Below are 22,242 nucleotides of genomic sequence, written 5' to 3' on the forward strand. Positions count from 1 at the left end.
ATAAAATAATAACCAAACAGACAGCAATGATGTGAAATTGCATAGGACAGAAATTGTTGTTGGAATCTGATCCCAAGAACCTTTTAGACAATGACTATATTGGCGATGACTCTAAAAGTGATTATAGTGATACTGAGACTTCTGATAGCGAGTTACCTGTTCGGCATCACATTCCTGATGATTGTGTGTCGACTTGGTCAACTAACATTACTTCATTTTCAACCGCAGATGCCAAATTCAAACCATTGGAAATTGTAGGTCCAAAAAACATCTTGAATTCAATTTCAAGCAAGAGTATGTCACTGGATATTTTTTCATTGTTTTGGGACGAATCTGTATGGAACCTAATTGCAGAGGAAACAAATCATCAAGCTGAATATGTAATAGAAGAAAAACATAACTAACATGCTAAATCGTACACGGTAACAGTTCCTGAACCAAAAGCTTTCTTCACGTGTCAACTGGCCATGGAGATGCTGATCTATTGATCTACAAAGATAGGTATTAGATGTATTAGAAGAAGGATAGCTGGATTACATCTACACCTTTGGTAAGGTTTCACTTGAGATTGATTTATAGATATCTGGTCAAAGTTGCACTGTGTAAACGAAAGAGATTCATATGTTGACAACTCAAACAAAATATACAAGAGCAGACCAATTTTTGACACCATTGTGGCTAACTTTCAATGATACTATGTGCCGGACCGTGAACTGTCACTGGATGAAGGAATGATACTCACAAAAAAGTATATCCAATAAAAACTAATGAAGTGCGACCTAATGACATTTCTTTTATGCAAAATCAAAAACAGATACATTGTGAATGTGGAGGTGTATACGGTGAAAGTTGATGTGGATTGTCCATTAGAGACAGCACGGGGGTATGACATCGGTTGTGCAAACTATTTGCATATTTACTGATCAGCTTTACACTTCTATAAGTGTTGCATAGCACTTGCTTGAGAAACAAGTTACACGATTGTGCATTACAGCTTTGACCAACAGGACGAAATTTCCGAAGGAACTTGTCAAAAAGAAAATGAACCACAGTTCTCACTCATTGTTGTACAATGGTAAGACACCAGCTGTTGTGCAGTGTGACAAGAAGCCAATTTACTTTTGGGCAACCAAGTATACTGGTGATGCTGATGAAACAGTATTGCTCTATAACAGCAAAACTGACTTAACCATCTGCATGTTTGTTGAAAACTGTGTCATGAATTAGTGGGAACACACCATCACGTACGTATCCTTATGTCACGTTGAAAGTCTAGCACAGATGAGACATAACTGCTGAATGAACCAAATGTCCCAGTACACCTACCTGAGCAGTCATAAGGAGAAACTTCAAACAACAGGTGCATTGTCTTCGAGGAGAAATACAAGCATGCAAAAAGAGTGAATCTGGAAGCCAAAGCATGTTAAAACAGTTTACTGGTGTAAATCATGTGAGATGCTCCTGTGCACTAAATCTGGCAATGAGAACTGCTTTGTAGCTTGTCATTCCAAAGTTTAATTGTGGCAATAAATCATTGAACTGTAACATCAATGATGGTATACTATGATAAAAAGTTATCAGTATGTCAATTCATTATTTTGTATTACAGACCCAAAACTGTGTGTTATAACATTTTGGGAAGTGATCTTGTAAGATTTTTCTTAGTTTTCAAATAAAAAATAAATGTTTTCCAAGATGGTCAAAAATTGTCGGGGGAGTGCAGGATCATGATGCTAAAAGGGTGGGGAGCCCAGGATTCAAAGGGTTAAAATCATAACTAATCTGCTAAAGTGCTGTACAAGTTTGTTTTTAGAATTTTGTGTAAAGCTAAGTTATGACTAACTGCACATTATCAGCCTTCATTCTACACCAACTGACTAAATGAAAAACAGTTACTCAATACAATCAACTGCAAATTCTTCGGCTGCTCTTAAATGATAAAATAGTGTGCTTTCACGGTCACTATTACAGCATATCCACAGCACTAAAGTGTGGAACACAATCTTGTAGCAGTGAGCCACAAACCATGAATCTTCTGATTCACAATCAAGGCAGATTAACCACTAGGCCATGCTGTAAATAAACAATCACGGAAAATAAAACAAACTGAAATTATCTTATTCTTAAAAGCAGACCCCCTATAGCCACAGAGATATAATCAAGCAAACACAAAATACATGGAGTGGGAAATTCTAGAAATGTATATAAATTCTTGGGGTTTTTCTTTTATTTACAACCACTTAATCATTGTCAATAAACCACTACATTTAAGCATGCCAAGACAATTCATAAATTAAATTCATTACTTAAGAGTTCCCTTAAAAATAAGTATGATATTAAACCTACTGATATAATCACAGCAAAAATGTTCATTTGTAAAAATGTGACGCTTATTAACTTTTAATTTTGAAAAATGTTTACACATAAAAGTTAAAAAGTTTACTTGTCATATAAAAATGAGTTTATAACAAGAAAAACTTTGATTAAAAGTCAATAAAATTTATATCTAAAACCATACAGACATATGCTTGAAACCTCTAAATTTTCAGTTATATCTCTTCTCAGTGTCAGCATAGTTACTAATTAAAACACTATGTTCTTACGTACAAGTCTTCACTGTTATAAATATTGAGAACTGTCAAGTTAATATTATTCAGATCTTGGAATCAGTCATTTTAAAGACTCAAATTATATAAATTTATAAGTGAATTTTTGGTTTAGTCCCTGAAGTTCTAATGCTGTGATTCTGTCATTAATTAGACACAATGAAAAATCAGGGAAGAAATTCTGGGAGTATTCAGTGAGTGTACCCACACAAAAAAAACATCTATATTTTTGTTGTTGTAAAAATATATATCCTAGACAATAAGTAGATTCTAAAACCAAATGAAATGTCCATCTTCTAACAATGATTTTGTGATAGTGTAAAGAACTTAATAGTTTAACTTATTTCAAAATTTATGTGCTGAAAAAAAGGAAATTTCAATGAACAACACTGAGATTTCATGTACATCTCTATAAGTCCTTGTCATATTAAGATACTAACTGAACTATGACTTGCTGAATTTTAAAGAGTTATAGTTGATTGGTTATCCATGTTTAAAAATGAACATACCAGAGGAACATGATCCAGACGTTTTCAGTTTTTCTGCCTGAGCTGCTAATGGAGAAGGTCTGAGCATGAACCTGGAAGCCGAAGAGGTCACCATTTGAAATGCATCTGTAAATCAGAAATTCTGAAATATTACAGATTACAAAAAAGAAAAAGTACATTAATTTTGAATAATGAAATATAAACCAAGTGAAACTTGTGTTCACTTTACTTATAAAGTTAAGCACACATAAACCAAGAATTTGCAATTCTGAACCTTTCACTGTATGAATATACTACAGGTAAAACAAAATACCAATACTGTATGGAATTTCTTTTATTTCAGTTTTGCTTGTTGTTTTATTAATACCACTTTCGACAGAAGACATTTATTCAACAAAACTTCTGTCAATGTATCTCAGAACAGCTGGTATGGGCATTGACACTTTTATTGATAAGCAGAGAACTACATTTAGACCTTCCTAGGTCATCTTTAGGTTAACAAAGAGAGAGTTTGCAACTGACCATTGCCAGGCACATCTTAGGGTCAAGAGTATAAATAGGTATGGGATTGTAGTGGGCATTGCAGGTGGATGTTAGGTTATTAATTAGTATACGTATAAAGGTATTTTTTATATTGATTTGGTTTTGGTTGTAGAAGTAGGGCTACTTATACTCCCATCTCTAAGACATGCCCAGCAATGGTCAGTTGGAAACTTTCACTTTGTTAACCTGAAGATGACCTGGGAAGGTCGAAATGTTCTCTGCTCATCAACAAGTGTTAATACCCATAACAGCCGTTCTAAAATACATTTTTATTTCAAGTGGGTTTCTTGTCATCAAGGAAAACTTCTATTATGTAAACCTTGTTGATGATAAATGACATTTTTAACAACTATTTACTTGGATTGTAGGTTATTAAAAGTTATTTAATAAGACAAGTTCATAACCATAAAACTCAAAAATGGATAGATTCTATTTCCATTCCATGCTATTTTAACCATCTTTATACACAAAAAATGTTAAATTAATATGAGGGCTTGGAACTGCATTACTTATTACTTTTGATAAATTCAAGTTTCCACTACATTTTCTGGTGTAATATAGTCATGTTCTTAAATACAGTAAATTTGAGAATAAAATAAACTAGATATAAATAGTTTTACAACTATTCTTCTGTAAAACTCATCTTTTAACCTATCTTGTATATCTTCTAAACAGCACTTAATATTACTAGCAAGCTCTTCCATAGGCTCATGAGTAACTCAATAGCATGTACACAAACACTGGATGATGTTGAACTTTAAAAAGAGATAGATGTATTATGGACACCAGTTCAATGAATGGCTCAGTGTCTGAAGAGATGTATAAGATTTGACTGTGAAACTTGATTTTATGAGAATAATTGCTACAATACCTAATTACACTGCACAGAATCACTAATAATTAAAGTTCACTTGAATGCCTGAAACACTGAAAATATGTTTGTTACTTTGTTTGTCTACCCACCTTGTGAGTCAGTACTATCTGCTGAACTTTTTGTAGGAGAACATGCGGACATCTTGATAGAGAAGGGGTTACTGTATGTGGAATTTGATGCAGCACTAGTGCCTAATAATGAGATAAAATGTCAATAAATGAACAAATACATTTATTTTATATAACCACCTTTGGCACAATATTAAACTCGCTTGAAATATCTAGATGCTGGTACAGATAATTGGTATTTACAGAGTTTAAAAAATATATGAGATTTATAACTATATGTGTAATATGACAGCAACATAGAGTTATGAAGGATTTATGTGTGTGTAATAAAGCTTCTATAAGCACAGGTTAATTACAAGTATTTACCTGCTAAGATATAAAAAATATATTTCTTTAGGTATTTTTGTATTTTGCATGTTAGTTTCAGTATAGTCAGTGAAACCGTCATAACATTCAAATATCTTTGTGTATTTCATTCAAAACATCTGATGCATTTTATTGTAACATACAAAAAAAGTGCTAGATGAAATAGTTTGAAACTGGAAATAAGCCCTCTACAGTTAACTTCTGCAATTAAAATATCATACCTTTGTGATACTTGTTATGAATTTCTAGTTTCAAAATCTGAAAAGGTTCCCTTGTGATAAGTTTATTTTAAGAAACAATTTAAATGTTCAACTTTGATGTACATTTCAATTAATAAGTTCTGTGTCTTCCCATATTGTTTTAAAAGCTTCCTGTAGTTTGTATTTTATAAAACTGTAAATTTTATTTTTATTTGAAAACACATCACAGGTAGTTTTGCTGTGTCTGCATCCCTCGTCAACTATAAGAACTACTTTTTTGCCATCCAAAAGCATAATCAAACCATTTTTTTTAACCCCCTTCATAACTGGCTTGGTATAATGTACACAGATCTGTCGACACATTGGCACACGTTAAATATTTGCACCATAACTTTTAATACAGCATGTGTATCTACACAAAATTTGGTTGATTTTTAGTAAACATTACAAGTATTTTATACACAAAAAATAAGATATTTTAGAGAAATATTTTTGTTTGTGCAAATATCAAGTCTGTTTCCTTACTAGCCTGAGCACAAAGTTATTTTCACATTATAATATCAAGTCTGTTTCCTTACTACCCTGAGCACAAAGTAATTTTCACATTTTAATATCAAGTCTGTTTCCTTACTACCCTAAGCACAAAGTAATTTTCACATTTTAATATCAAGTCTGTTTCCTTACTAGCCTGAGCACAAAGTTATTTTCACATTATAATATCAAGTCTGTTTCCTTACTACCCTGAGCACAATGTAATTTTCACATTTTAATATCAAGTCTGTTTCCTTACTACCCTAAGCACAAAGTAATTTTCACATTTTAATATCAAGTCTGTTTCCTTACTAGCCTGAGCACAAAGTAATTTTCACATTTTAATATCAAGTCTGTTTCCTTACTAGCCTGAGCACAAAGTAATTTTCACATTATAATAAAAAAAACCAACTCTTCTTCTACCCAAAATATTTAATATTATTTGTGCAATCCCTAAAACTTCCTAAATACATTTCAGACATTTGTTTCAGGTAAGATTATACTTTATGTTATCTTCTATACTCTATGTGGGGTCTGTCACTTAACCAACCTCAAAACCATCATACAAAATTAGGAAATATAAATTATGCTTTTTTGTGTACTAGAATGACTACACATTATAATATAAAAATACAATGTTTATTCTAAACTAGCCTAAGCATCATAACATTATATATATACGTTTTATTATATTGACATCTTATTGTATTCAGGTTTAAAAAAATATGAAACTTTGAACACACTAAAGACAGAACCTACCTTATTGAAATCTTGCTTTGAAAGAACACAGTAGCCTTTTCACAGATTAAAATGGCTGAAAAACCACAAGGGGAAAATTCTAAGCTGTTGACTAGTCATTCAGATGTCATATATTGAAGTGTATTGTTTCTAAATATGGAAAGAGGTGAGGAGGGCCACTGTGTTTGATTCAGTACATAAGCCATGTTTTAGCAAAACAAAAAGATACAAGGTTTATCTTATATTCTAGTTTGTCAATATTGATAGTTCGAGTTCCTAATTTGTACAATTTTAAACAATGCTGCATTCAACATACCATGCAACGTACTAAAATCTATATTTAGATGTGTTCTTTTAACATTTACTTTTAAATTTAGAAATTAACTCATAATATTAAGGGTTTGAGTTATAACCTACAACTTGATACCAAACTTACTGACAAAAATTCATAAAATAACAGTTCATTTAAATTTTGAATGCAAGTCAACAAACTAGATGACATGGCCTTTGCCCCGTGACCCAACACAAAAAAGTTAAATTGTTAATCTGCAAAAGCATCTTTAGATGCAATATGCTAGGGCAAGTATCCTTTTGAATAAGTGTCCAAGAAGTATTCCAAAAGGAAACTGAATATCATCCATTCAAGAAGTTACTCAAGCCAATATGACCTAACGTAACAGCCTAACATAGTGACCTCGTCAGCTAGAAAAATGAAACGGAACAGGCATTAAAATATAAATTGTATATTGTCTATTCAAGAAGTTTCTTGACCTAATACGACCTAATGTGACATAGCTTAACATAGTGACCTTGTGAGCCACAAAAAACGTTACATTGATGAGTGGAAAATATAGATGATGGTAAGGGTGTAGGATCTTATGCATATGGATTTTCAGAAACCATTTGACATGGTCCCACATAAAAGGCTTGTAAAAATAATCACCTCTGTAGGTGTGAGGGATAAGTTAGCTAATTGAACAGAAGAGTTGCATGATGGGAGAAAAACGAAGGTTGTTTTGAATGGATTTCAGTCAAACCGTATTAGTGTCACAGATGAGGTAGCACAGGGGTCAATCTCAGAACCTTTGCTCCTTTTGATTTATATCAATGAAATAGATTAAAAGAATGGTCAATAAATTACTTACATTTTCTGATTATATTAAGTCTTGAGTGTTACTGCTGACTAACAAAAGAATTTAGATCATTTAGTGAGTTGGACATATAGATGGCAGATGGGTTTTAATTGTAATAAATGTAAGATAATGCATATGGGTCATTATAAATATAATTTGAATGGGAATAACCTTAACATTGTCAACAAAGGGATTATAGTATAGTGGGTCATCAATCTATAAAACCATCCAAACAATATGCTGTTGTTAGTTGTAGTGCAAATAAAATTTAGGTTGTATCTATGGAAATATTTAATACAAATCTAGAGAGGTTATAATTTCATTGTACAAATTACTGATAAGGTCACATATGGAGTACTGTGGTCAGTCTTGGGCTCCTTACCTCAAGAAAGATGCTGAATTGCTTTACAGGATTCAGAAAAAAGTTATAGAACGGAGCCTGAGATGGAGAGAGTGTCATATGAGGAGAGATTAAGATATCTGATATTGTTTTCTATTGATAAAAGAAGAGTTAGAGGGGATCAGATTGAGGTGCTCAGATGTTAAGGTAATTGATATTGTTCATGCATCAACTCTTTTCATAGTTAACAGTGAAAACAGTTGGACCAGGGGACACAAATATATAAATTCTTGCAGGGTAGGGGTCATCTTCAACTAAGAGAGTTTTATTTTTTCTAATAGGGTGGTTGGCCTCTGTAATAGGTTGCTTTCAGATGTTGTAAAAGCAGAAAATTAAATGAGTTTATGAAAAAGCCTGATAACTATATGAATGCTAAGGGCTGACTTTGAGTTTTTCTATAATAGTTCCAGCTTAGTTTAGAGGATAGAACAGCTGAGATGAACCAATAGGTTCCTTTTTGTCTTTAAACTACACACTTAATGAAGCCACTTGTTCAAATTCAGCCTTCCTCCTAGCAGGTTATGAGTGGCATGTTATTTTAAAAAGAAATTCAGTAAATTTGCAAACAATACTTTCATTAGGAATGTAGTGAAACCCAAAATCAAAATTTTCAATTTAAAAAAAAATGTTTATGTAAAAACTTACACAAATAAAACTTTCAATTGAATAAAGTTTTGATATTGCAATTTTTTTATAATATGTGAAAGAACGACTACAAATTTATTTTTCATGACTTTATGATTGACTGCCGTAGTTTTGCTCTTAGAGTGATACTCCTACTCAGAGGTGCCGTAAAACAAGTTTTTGTTTCCTTACTTATGTTTCAAAATTCATACTTTTATACATTGGTCATACAGTCCACATCATTGTCTGAAGGAACTACAAGTTAGTTACCAATTCTTGAAACAAGCTTTCTGTATCAGCCATAAGATTTGTTGATGTAAACAAGTCTACAACCACTCTGTTAAATGTAGAACACATTACATTTTCAATTTTCTTGTTCACACAAAGCCTATGGACTACAGCTTATAAAGTCTATACTACTTTTGAGAGGTAATATAAGCACTACTTCATGCTTTTATCAAATAATTTAGCTTATTAATTTAATGTGCAATTCTGGAATGTTATCTTCCAAGTCTTGAAGGCTATCCAGTTGTCAGTTTCCCTAAGATGTTGAGTTTAGGCATAAAACAGTATAACAAAAGAAAAGCTAAATCATCACTGCAGTAAACACATACATATCAACTAAAATATCCACTGGTGATATGAACTGGCTATGAAAGGAAAGTACAAGGAAACAACATTGAAGCAAACCAAAAATGTGCTTTGCTCCATATAAAGAGAAGAACTGAATGCACACACATAGATACTCCTTCACTCCATCAAGTAAAAAAAAACACTGGGAAAGGAACTTGAGATTCTAAAGGTGAGAGTTGGCAATACAGAGCTATAGAAGCAGTAACACATTATATATTAAAAAAACAAGATAAAAGTTTGAGTTATTGTCTGTATTATACCATGCTATATCAACTTAGTGTCAACTAAGCCTTTCAATCAATACCAAGGTTCATCAGACCTGCTTGGATATTCTTCTGATGAAATGATACAAGTAACTTCTACCAAAAAGATAAAGAAGCTAAAAGTGAACCTCTCTCAGTAAAGATCACAGTCACTTTAAGCAAGAATCTTGCAACAGTTTGCTGTGCTCAAGTATGGAAATGGGTGTAATTTGATTATTTTAAAAATCATGAGAAGCAACTATCCGAAAAAGTCAAAACAATCAATTATCCTAAACAAAACATTAAATAAGTGAAGGTATTGAAAATAAATCACAAATGAAGCAACTCCTGAAGAGAATCATTATCTTCATAAAAAAAATGTTTTGCTGGAACAAAATATATACTCATTGTAAATATGTATTAAACCAAAATAAACCCTTAAAATATCAAGTTTAGGAAATTCTAAAGATGATGAAGCAGAAATCTTTTAGAAAACTGGCAGATTACAGTTAGAACTTCAAAGGATTTTTTTTGTACTTTTAAAGCAATGAATACATAAAAAAGTGTCTGCAAATCAAACATTTTCCAGGCAAGTTCAACAGAGCATTCACTAAAATATGCAGAATGTGATCTGTCTCAAGTTATATTCAGTGATTCAAATAAATAAAAAATTAATGTGAGATTTCAGTATCAACAAGGAACAAACCTGAATTTTTGTCTCTCAAAGCAATACCTAATTCACATTAAAAACAAAGCAATGCCAGGTCAGATCTAACTTTCTCAAGCAAAACTACTACTTTATTAGGATTACAAACTAGCAAAATGGTGTACAGCATGATTTAATGTGTATTGTTTAAGTTAAAAGAAACTGTTGGATACACATGTCAATGAAAAAAGTTACATTTAACTTCACTGACATTCTATGTGGTTGTTTTAAGTGCATACATAAAACAAATTAAAATATGCATTTCTAGAAAAACAACAAAAATGCTTCATTATGCATAATAAACAATGTCACCTAAATGACACTTAAAAACATAATAAAAGTTGCTTCATCTAAGAATATAATTTAAGCATATCATATCTGATTTTATAAATTTATTTGTGAAGCAAATTAATGTTTTACAATATTTTACTTAGTAACTAAAGCTCACCTACTCTTATAACATCTACACTTTCATGTCGTCATAAACTGTCATTAACTCGTAATACTAGAAATAGTATTAATTATTATTATAGATTATGATAATCACTGTTTTTCTAAGTTGTAATTTTAATACTTACTCTTCTTAAAACGTTTAACACAAGATTAATGAGTGTCATTCAAAAACTATAAAACAGTTGTAGTTGCGATCATAACATAATAAACCTCACACTTATAACACAGTAATCGATCATGTATTATGCAGAAAGGTAATACACGTAGAACACGATAATCTAACACAAACACTTAACTATTCTTATGTTCTAACCCTAACAAGTTATTTGTGGATTGTAATATTTAGGTTAGTTGAGAAGTCCAATAAAGATAAACTTGTTATGTAAAAAACTATAATTCGACACGAAAGAAAAACACCCCTTAAATAAAACGTATACAAAAACTGACGTACAAACATATAGTGGTACACATGTGATTAAAAGGAAAAACTGGGATTCGAAAGTAAAGTAACATTCTCGTACCTTCTTCCGACATCTTTCTTTTCACGACACCACTCTCGTTCCCAGGTCTTGTACACACACTATGCACATATTAATTTGACTTTTCAATCTGTAGAATAACCTAGAATGTCAACATTTTGGTGCTATTGCTTATTTTGCTTACTGTCTTCACGCATAAACAATAGTCCAAACTGAGAAACGAAAAAAAAAATGCAAAAAAATATTTTCCTTAACTAGTTACTTTAGAGTAGCGCCCCTATTGGTAAAACATAACTTTAACACACCCACTACTGGACATCAAATGTATCAAAGTTTTCGTATAACTATAACACGATGAAACGATGTTTTAGCACACGTTTAAAGTTGATAGCGCTTGTTGTTGTAAATCGAACATTATATTTGATAACAACAAATAATAAAAAAACGTAATAAATGATCATCTGAAAAGTGTTTAGCTAAAATAAACCCGTTATACAGAAGTAATGGTATTTATATTTTAACTGCCACTATATATATATATATATATGTATATAGATAGATAGATAAAGAGAAAAAACAAAAGTACTTAGTAGTTTTATCCAATAATAATATATATATATATATATATTGATTTTATAGACATTTTAGAACACAAGCTGAGGAAATCTGATATACTTCGAAATTACAAAATAATTTATTTCAGAGAGTCTTTAAATATAATATCACCTTAATATATTTACATAAACAACGAAAAACAGACACAAAATGTAAATTTGAGAAAAATATTGAAACAAACCGTGAAGACCACTGGTCATATGAACAAATTGAAACTTGTATGTGAAAAGGCTGGCTGAAAATGTAAAAATTAACAGTAAGGATTTCTTTAAATTCATTAAGGATAAAACAAAATGTTACGATGAGGGGAGGACATTTGAGGGGTGATAACTGTAGACTCGTATACAATTATTATGAGATAGCTAGGTTATTAAATTCTGCTTTTTCTTCAGCTTTTTAACTAATAATGACTAATGTTCCTCATCTTCAACAGTTGATAGATGGAAACAAATTGATCGCATTAACTCTTAACATGTTTAAAAAATGGCTAGTTTTTCTCCTTTTAGCAAGGGAGGTGATAAAAATTGTCCCAATAATTATAGACCCATTAGTCTTGCATCATTTGTGTGGAACGTTACGGAAAGTTTAATAATAAATATTTTGCAAAGTCATTTAACAATGTTTAGACTTTTATTGGATAATTAACATGACTTCACCAAGGGAAATTCTTACCTTACAAATCTTTTAACATTTATTGAAACGATTACTACTTATGCAGATAAAAGTAAAGGTGGTAAGTTTGGTATATCTGAATGTTTCAGAAGGCATTTAACGAGGTGCCACATAAAAAGCTTGTAAAAGTGTTTATCTCTGTAGGTATGGAAAATGAGTTAGCTGGCTGGATTAAAGAGTGGTTTATTTGAATTGATTACACAGATAAAGTAAGAGTCAATAAATTACTTAAATTTGCTGATGGTATTAAGTCTTGGATGATGCTAGCTGTGAAGAGGATGCTGCTGATTTACAAAATGGCCTCGATCATTTAGTGAATTAGTTAAATAACTAGTACAGAGGGTTTTGATTATAACAAATGCAAGATAATGCATGCGGTCTAAATGTTAAATTATAGCTTGGATGGAAATAACGTTAAGAGCGTTATGAAACAAAGGGATCTTAGTGTAGTGGTTGAACTGTCTCTTAAGCCATTCGCGCTATTGGTTATTGTAGTCATACCCAGAGCTTTAAATAATTGGCTCTTGTTCATCACAGCCAACACAGGGTGGTTCGATTACTTTAGAATGTCCTTTCAGAAGACAAATTATTCTTTTGTACTCTATTGCTTTGATAAAATCACGTACACTCACCATAAAATTACCACTATAACTGTTGACCGCATTTGTATCCAGAGTGTTAAATAATTATCGCAAATTTGTCAAAGTCCATGTTGGCGGGTTCAGTTACTTTAAAACACCCTTTAACGATACATTTTTTTTCTTTTTTTACTCTGATGTTACAATAAAATCTGTGAAACTCACTTTCAAAATCACCCGTTACGGCTAAGTTGACAATTACCATCTACCTTCACTTTTAAATTTTTACCGACTTACTTTCCTTTCAGTCGCCACATCTCTATATCTGCATGTATTCATACACAAAATAGAATAATATAGAAATATGTAGGCCTCTCGTGACAACAACTGTCACATAATGAGAAAACTTAAAACCTTCGTGTAAGATGACGTCAACAATATTTATAATAAACCATTCAAATTTTAACACATTTCTCAGATAAAAACTATTATTTTTTTAGGAATTGTGTAAGTAACGTTATCAGTTATCGTTATTACACAGTGTTCAATATCAAAATGATAAGATTTAATTAATAATATTGTTTTGTGTTTTTGGAATTTCGCACAAAGCTACTCGAGGGCTATCTGTGCTAGCCGTCCCTAATTTAGCAGTGTAAGACTAGAGGGAAGGCAGCTAGTCATCACCACCCACCGCCAACTCTTGGGCTACTCTTTTACCAACGAATAGTGGGATTGACCGTCACATTATACGCCCCTACGGCTGGGAGGGCGAGCATGTTTAGCGCGACGCGGGCGCGAACCCGCAGATTACAAGTCACACGCCTTACGCGCTTGGCCATGCCAGGCCTAATTAATAATAACAAAAACATAATTTTAAAATATACAAATTTCAGTTGTTACCGATCCTCCCTCTAGTGTTAGATTAAGACAATTTAATTAGAAATATCAATACCAGTAATAAGTGTATGTGTGTTTTCGTATAGCAAAGCCACATCGGGCTATCTGGTGAGTCTACTGAGGGGAATCGAACCCCCTGATTTTAGCGTTGTAAATCCGTAGACATACCGCTGTGCCAGCGGGGGACGCTTTAAGAATAATAATAAAATATGTTAATGCTCCATGGTTTTTCGAATGTAAAGGTTTGTTTGTTTGAGGGCTATTTGCGTTAGCCGTCCCTACTTTAGTAATGTAAGTCTAAAAGGAAGGCAGCTAGTCATCACCCACCATCGCCAATTCTAGGGTGACTCTTTCACCAACGAATAGTAGGATTATTAATAACAATATAACCTTCTCACGGCCAAAAGGGGTGAGCACGTTTGGTGTGATGGAGATTCGAACTTACGACTCTCGGATTACGAGTGGTGTGCCTTAACCACCTGGCCATGCCGGGCGAGGAAAACGTGCTTAAAATGTTCCTGAAAACTATTCGAATTGAGTATTAAACTTGTTGAATTCACAAATTCATAGATCTTCGAAGTCTTTTAGCAATGACACCGTTGTATCGATAAAATGGTTAATTTTGTTTTCAAATTAATTTGTACATGACATAAATGGTAAAATATGCCACTAACCTTAGTAAACGTGTTTTACTGAGACATTTTATCTTAAAACACAAAATAATAGCCCGCTATGGCCAGGTGGTTAAGGCACTCGAATCGTAATCATATTCCCGTGGCACCACATATGTTCGCCCTTTCACCCGTGCGGGCGTTATAAGGTTATGGTCAATCTCCCTATTAGTTGGTGTAAAAGTAGCCAAGAGTCAGCGGTGGGTGGTGATGACTAGCTGCCTTCCCTCCAGTCTTACACTGCTAAATTAGGGACGGCTAACGCAGATATCTCTCGTGTAGCTTTGCACGAAATTCAAAACGATAATATCAAATTTCGTCTTAAAAGAACTATACTACTTTTTGATGAAATAATATACATTCATTCATTCATTATTTATTCGTTTAAGCACTCATAACTTTGATCTTGAAAAGTAATACATTTTTATAAGTTTTGATGACTCAAATTATAATAAATTACAAAGGAACTCCTTTATAGCAGATTAACATCAGGGGACCCTTGATAATACACGTACAAGAAGAGCCTCTGATAGACATTACAGAAAATAATTAATAATTGTAGTGTTTATGCCTGCTTGTTTAATCTTTCGATATTATGGGTTATTCTTAAACTGCGTTAATATACTTTATAAAAGTTTGTTTGTTTGTTTTTGAATTTCGCACAAAGCTACTCGAGGTCTATGTGTGCTAGCCGTCCCTAATTTAGCAGTGTAAGACTAGAGGGAAGGCAGCTAGTCATCACCACCCACCGCCAACTCTTGGATTACTATTTTACCAACGAATAGTGGCATTGACCGTAACATTATAACGCCCCCACGGCTGGGAGGGCGAGCATGTTTGGTGCAATGGGGATGAGAACCCGCGACCCTCAGATTACGAGTCGCACGCCCCTAACACGCTTGGCCATGCCGGGCTTCCTTATAAAAGTATTCTGGTGAACTACATTGTAAGTACAAATATAACTTGATTTCCCTGAGCACCATTTTCGCCTCGTATTTTTTAAAAATTGCTTAAATACGTATATACTTTATTTCTATATTAAAATTATGAGGCGTTTGAGTTCAAGTGTTAGGCCCGGCATGGCCAAGCGTGTTAAGGCGTAATCCGATGGTCGCGGGTTCGAATCTCGGTCGCACCAAACATGCTCGCCCTCCCAGCCGTGGGGGCGTTATAATGTGACGGTCAATGCCACTATTCGTTGGTGAAAGAGTAGTCCAAGAGTTGGCGGTGGGTGGTGATGACTTCCCTCTAGTCTTACACGGCTAGCGCAGATAGCCCTCGAGTAGCTTTGTGCGAAATTAAAACAAACAAACAAACAAACGAGTTCAAGTGAATAATGGACATCCTGAAAGAAAATCGCTTCCACTTTTCAAAATCCTTGAACTTTGTTATTAAATTTTAAAAACGTGAAGGTCAGTGACCCAAAAAGATGCATGAAATTTGAAAGAAGAACTCATAAGATCCTGTAATACCTCAAATTAAAAATATTTTCCACATTCTTGCACATGTATTTTTAGGTAATAGAATTCTTAACTACTTTTCATGTGAGATGAACCAGTATAAAAACACATCACAAGGAATTACGAATCAGTGAGAATAAGGATTCTTCGCCTCAAAGTAAGGTGGCCTTGATTCAACATTTTAAAGTAATAAAGGAGTTGAGTCGTGACTAAGAAAGCTAATATTTGTTTCCGCTAAGTGGTTACTTTGTACAGTTCGTTTAATGATTAAGAATCTAGAACTGAAAATATTAATTGACTGCTACGAATTTTAGAATCTTAACTTATTTTAAGCGCAAAGTTACACAATATGTGTGTGTTTTCTAACAGCAAAGCCACATTTGGTTATCAGCTGAGTCCACCGAGAAAATCGAACCCCTGATTTTAGCGTTGTAAATCCGTGTACTTACCGTTGTACTAGCGGTGGCCAGCGATATAAAAGTGTATATGCGCTCTATCCACAGCAAGGAATCAAAACTTAACTGTATATTTGTTTAACTGTTTTGTTTTGTTTTTTGTCCGTTAAATATAAAGCTACAAAATAGGTTACCTGCATTCTGCCCGCTACGGGTATCAAAACTCGATTTCTTGCATTTTAAACCTGCTGATATACTACGATACCACTGGGGGGGTCAGTAAAACCTTTTTGTTAGTGTTAATCTTCTGGAATACAGAATTTAAATTATTAAGCAGATGGCAGCACTGGCTGTGAAGGGATGACCCGGATTGTTCATTAAAATGGTATTTTAAATATTTCCACAACAGGTCATCAGAACCCTACCATACTATAGTGTTTTCTTTTATAACAATATGTATATAGTGACTGAATCAAAATCTCTTCTGGTAATGTTTGTAAATATCATAACATAAAGTTTGAATTTCTTGTTTATCTTTCTTGTGTTTCTTTTTTATTACATGATAATTAAACAACCAAAACAATGGTGTCAACCAGTTTCACTGAGATGACAGTTTTCAATGGAGTATCTGCTTTTATAACTATTATTAACTAGTAATAATGTAAATAAATCATGATTCTAGTGTAAACGATGTTATCATTACCTCTTGAAGTTAGATTTCAAACAGATATTTGTTTGTTTTTTAATTTCGCGCAAAGCTACTCGAGGGCTATCTGTGCTAGCCGTTCTTAATTTAGCAGTGTAAGACTAGAGGGAAGGTAGCTAGTCATCACCACCCACCGCCAAGTCTTGGGCTACTCTTTTACCAACGAATAGTGGGATTGACCGTTACATTATAACGCCACCACGGCTGAAAGGGCGAGCATTTTTGGTACGATGGGAATTCGAACCCGCGACACTCAGATTACGAGTCGAATGCCTTAACCCACCTGGCCATGCCGGGCTATTATTCAGTTAAATGCTTTTATTCAGACCTGGCTCTTACACTGCTAAATTAGAGACGGCTTGCACAGATAGCCCTCGAGTAGCTTTGTGCGAAATTCAAAAACAAACAAAGTATTCAGACCTGAATTCATGGAAATGAAAGAAGTTCAACATTTTGTTTTAGATAAATGTTTTTCTTGGAAAGATATGGCAGTTTATTCAGGGAATTTTATATGGTTTTGTGTACATATTCCTACCTTGTTTCTGTACTTTGGCATTGCCATCTCTACGTCACATTCTTATCAATTATCTAATGCATAACTATGCCATTGAAATACTGGCGGCCTCTACCGGAGTAGAGAAGATTTTAGTTGTGCAATATTATTGAAATCCCATAGTCAGATGCACTCAAACTGAATACAACTTTTATGTAAACCTACCGCTTGTTAATAGTTACTCTGCTATTAATGAGTTGAAATGTACCATCTTATTGGTTTAATTTTGTTGTAAAATAAGTTGTAATAAGTTAAGAGCAGTGAGTGACGAAAATATGAACTAAACGTCATGAAGAAATAAGGAGAGAATAGTGTAAGTACAATTATATGACCCATCCAAATGGTGTTATTTCTCATCTTGAATTTGATATAAAGCCGAGTCATATAAGCACAGGAAAAATAACCGTTCTGATTGGCCCAGTTTCGATTTATTTACATTGTAAGTAATATTGATGATAAAATAGATTGTTGAGAGGCCCATAAAAATTATCTAATTTACATCTTAACATATTCACACATAGTGTTAGCGTCCCACAAGTATTCACTTACATTACAATTTAACCACTGAAAGCTGTTGTTTTGCATTAAGCACAAAGCTACAATGGGCTATCTGTGCTCTGCCCACCACGGGTATCGAAACTCGGTTTTTAGCGTTGCAAGTCCGCAGACATACAATTGAGCCACTGGAAGGCCCATTAAAAGCAGGTAAAGTATTGAAAATCAAATAGTCTAACACTTTCTATAAAAAAACAGGTAATCTACAGATGCATTTTTTTTTTCTTCACATTCCTACAAGTAATTGCTGAAGGGTTCTTTTCTTCAATACCAGAATTCAGTGGGGCTGTATAATGAGAGACAAAAAATAAATCTGAAATACTATTTTTCACACCTCCAATTTGGGATCCAAGATGGACGAATCAATACATTTGATTTGTTTTGAATTTCGCGCAAAGCTACACGAGGGCTATCTGCACTAGCCGTCCCTAATTTAGTAGTGTAAGACTAGAGAGAAGGCAGCTAGTCATCACCAGCCACCGCCAACTGTTGGATTACTCTTTTACCAACGAATAGTGGGATTGACCGTCAAATTATAACGCCCCCACGGCTGAAAGGGCGAGCATGTTTGGTGTGACGGGGGGAATCAATAGGGATATGATTTTTTTTTTATATTCGATGCTTGAGCAGAAGTTGGTGTTTAAACTGTAACTATTAAAATTGTATAATGCAAATATAAATAGCATTTGACATTAAGATTCCCGCCGCTAGTAGACAGCTTATATTAGGCTAAAAACTAAAATGGTCTTATCTGCTAAGTGTGCAGCATACCCATTGTTTTGTGTGATACGTGTTTTAATTACTTGAATTCATTTTTAGAATATTTGTGTCTGAGTTCATATTTCACCTTCGCATCATGTTAAAATTTTCTTTTATTGGGGCTAATGTATGAGCAGAATAGTGGGCTGATTTCCAGTGAACATACAAATTAATGTGGGTGGGTTTATGACATACTCAGTTGCTGAAGTTTAATGGTATTGCTTTGGTCTACAACACTGAAACAAAAAAAGGATAAAAATTATTATTATTTTTTAATTTCCCAAATGATTGTTTACATGGATGTAATTCGTTAAGATATTCCAAAAAAATAATTCACAGCTATTTCTGAAGAGAGACCAGCAAAAATGACATCGAAACCGCTTCACTGGTAACTATGGTTGTGTGAGGTAATATTCATAGCAACCGTTTCAGTTTTAGTTACAAACAAAGTGAATATAATTGAAGATACTGGATTGTACATACCTTTCACAGATATCTTCTCAACGTTTATCCGTTTGTATTGAAAATTGCAATGCGTGGTATAAAAAGCAAACAAACAACGATTGTCATAATAGCCACTAGGGACAGCAACACGAATATTTAGAAAGTTATGTCAATGGATTCTGAAATTGGTACATTAGGACGATGGTTCCCAAACTCTTTTAGTCAGAGGCTCTCTTTATGTGAATAAAAACGTGATAGGTTCCTCATTCTCTACCTTTAGCATGGTGATAAAAATAAATAAACAGTACAGTAATAAACAAACAGTGACATCTTCTTTCTACACACTGTATCTTTTAATAAATTCAACGTAATGTTTATTGGCTTGTTGTTTATTTAGAATTAAAGTTAATTCAGCGTATTTGTTTCTGAGCCATTTTTTTGGTAGCCTTCCAAAAAAAATCTTAACAAACCTTTGTGAGATACTACGATTAGGATATAATGATGTTACGTTGTAGATTATCAGTTTTCCTAAAGGATAAAATTGTTTTGATGGTAAACAAATTCAACAAAATATTTCGTATTATCAGAGAAAGAAATTACGTAAGGGGTTATTATTAAAGCCACGAATATTCCGAACTTGCAATAAAAATAGTTGGAGTTCGTAATGGACAACATTCTCTGTGAACTATGGGTAAGTCACAGGTTTGAGGACTGGTTCTTTATTTGCTGAATTTTACACAAACTTATTCGAGAGCTAGCTGAGCTAGCCATCCTTAATTATGAAGTGATGGGCTAGATGGAGGGCAGTTAGTCAACACCAACTACCACCAACTCTTTGTGTACTCCTTACCAACGGATGGTGAGACCATCCTTCATATTATAACAACATTCAGTATGTTACTCAGAATACTAGACTGTGTATCTGTAAGGTGTAACTAGGATAATTTACTAACAGTGTCATTTGAGGATTTTTTAAAAAACACAACATGACTGAAAAACATACCACATTCAGATGGTCAATGTGTTAAAAAGGGGCAAATGGTTATCAGTTGTTATTTCTCAGGTGATGTTTTTATTTGAATGCAAATCAATAAGATACTCCAAAAAGAAATTTTCTTTGTTTTTAGAAGAGTGACCAGCAAATGTGGCATCGAAATATTTCACTCATTAATTAGGTTACTGTAAAACAGTGTTGACAGTAAATATTTCTGTTTTTGTTATAAAAATACTGAATATATTCGAAGATAATGAATTACGCATACTTTACACAAATCTTTCTGTTTAAAATTTAAACTCGTTTACTGTTGCATCCTGTTTATTCCATTGCATTATACTACTAGTAAGAAAACCCGGCATAATATCTCCAGGAAATATTATGTATTACAGCCGCTTAAATTACTTACAAAACTATCCAGCTTCATTTTGGATGCATTTACCAAGTTTTTCTCCATAGTTTTACACAGGGGAAAACAAGTTATGAATTAATGGGGGACAAAACCCCTCACATGTTTTTAAATATTAGCGAATTGAATCACTTAAGGCAAACTTTTCTAATACCGAAGTCATATGTAGAGGAATGAAGAGAAACTTGTAGAAAGATAAAATAAGCTATGTTTATTCCACAGATGAAACTGCATGTTACTCAACATCCTGGTCTCATCATCACTTACTTAAGTTTCATCATCACATACTTAAGTTTCATCATCACTTACTTAAGTTTCATCATCACTTACTTAAGTTTCATCATCACATACTTAAGTTTCATCATCACTTACTTAAGTTTCATCATCACTTACTTAAGTTTCATCATCACATACTTAAGTTTCATCATCACTTACTTAAGTTTCATCATCACTTAAGTTTCATCATCACATACTTAAGTTTCATCATCACTTACTTAAGTTTCATCATCACATACTTATGCGACTTTATTGTGTTTAGGACGACTTTTCCGCTTGTGTTAGTGTTAATGTCAATGAAACTTTGAAACATTTGTAATTTATATTAGTTTTTAAACATATCCTATTTTTACGATTGTTTTAATCACAGACAGCGGATTCGGAGGGATATTGCGAACAATTCCACACGTTGTTTTTGTTTTGGCAGAGTATCACGAAAGTTTATTCTTCAAAATATAAAAACTGTAAGATTAGAAATATAATAAAGTCGGTAAAATAGTGTGTGGAACCTTAAAACGTAAGGAAGGTCATAACGGTCAGCGTATTTACTTGGCTCGATTTAATTTGGAATTTATTTTGACAAATTAGTAGCAATGCGTCCATCGAAGATTGTACCCTTTCAGATTCGAAATGCTGCTTTCGAATAATGTATTCGAATATCTCCATACTTCGACAGCTCCTATCGAACGCTTTACCCTTGGATAATCATCGCCACGTGCTTGTCTTTAAACTGCGACGAAAACAAACGTATCCAATTCCGCCGATAAAGACTAGCAAAAAAAAAAAAAAAAAAAAAAGATTTTCAGTAAGGTATGCGAAATTAAAACACAACATAATTATCAGATGAACGTTATGTTTTGTTTGTTTGTGAATTTCGCGCAAAGCTACACGAGGGCTATCTTCGCTAGCCGTCCCTAATTTAGCAGTGTAAGACTAGAGGGAAGGCAGCTAGTCATCACCACCCACCGCGGACTCTTGGGCTACTTTAATACCAACTAATAGGGGGATTGATCGTCACATAATAAAGCCCCCACGGCTGAAAGAGCGAGCATGTTTGGTGCGACCCTTAGATTACGAGTCGCACGCCTCATATCACCTGGCTATACCGGGCCTACAAATGTTAGCGAACGACTCCCCTCACTGTTTCTACATAAAAAATCAACACCAACAAATG

At 33.5% G+C, this 22,242-nt stretch overlaps 1 protein-coding gene across 8 annotated transcripts in view; it reads right to left on the reverse strand.

Moving 5' to 3' along the window:
* Positions 1–11,283, reverse strand: part of LOC143248696 (uncharacterized) — a 37,084-nt gene extending 25,801 nt beyond the window's left edge. For 2 of the 8 annotated variants that reach the window (XM_076497333.1, XM_076497330.1), the window contains exons 1-4: positions 11,127–11,156; positions 6,436–6,564; positions 4,601–4,702; positions 3,116–3,220 (exon numbers count right to left, since the gene is read on the reverse strand). In XM_076497333.1, the coding sequence (XP_076353448.1) occupies positions 3,116–3,220; positions 4,601–4,652 (157 nt within the window). In that variant the 5' untranslated portion in view covers positions 4,653–4,702; positions 6,436–6,564; positions 11,127–11,156. Of the gene's footprint in view, positions 1–3,115; positions 3,221–4,600; positions 4,703–6,435; positions 6,565–11,056 lie in introns of all 8 variants that reach the window. The other 6 variants (XM_076497331.1, XM_076497334.1, XM_076497327.1 and 3 more) reach the window with 6 other exon arrangements.
* Between the last annotated feature and the right edge of the window lie 10,959 nt (positions 11,284–22,242).

Source organism: Tachypleus tridentatus, chromosome 4 (assembly GCF_004210375.1).
Source record: "Tachypleus tridentatus isolate NWPU-2018 chromosome 4, ASM421037v1, whole genome shotgun sequence".
Taxonomy (NCBI): Eukaryota; Metazoa; Arthropoda; class Merostomata; order Xiphosura; family Limulidae; genus Tachypleus; species Tachypleus tridentatus.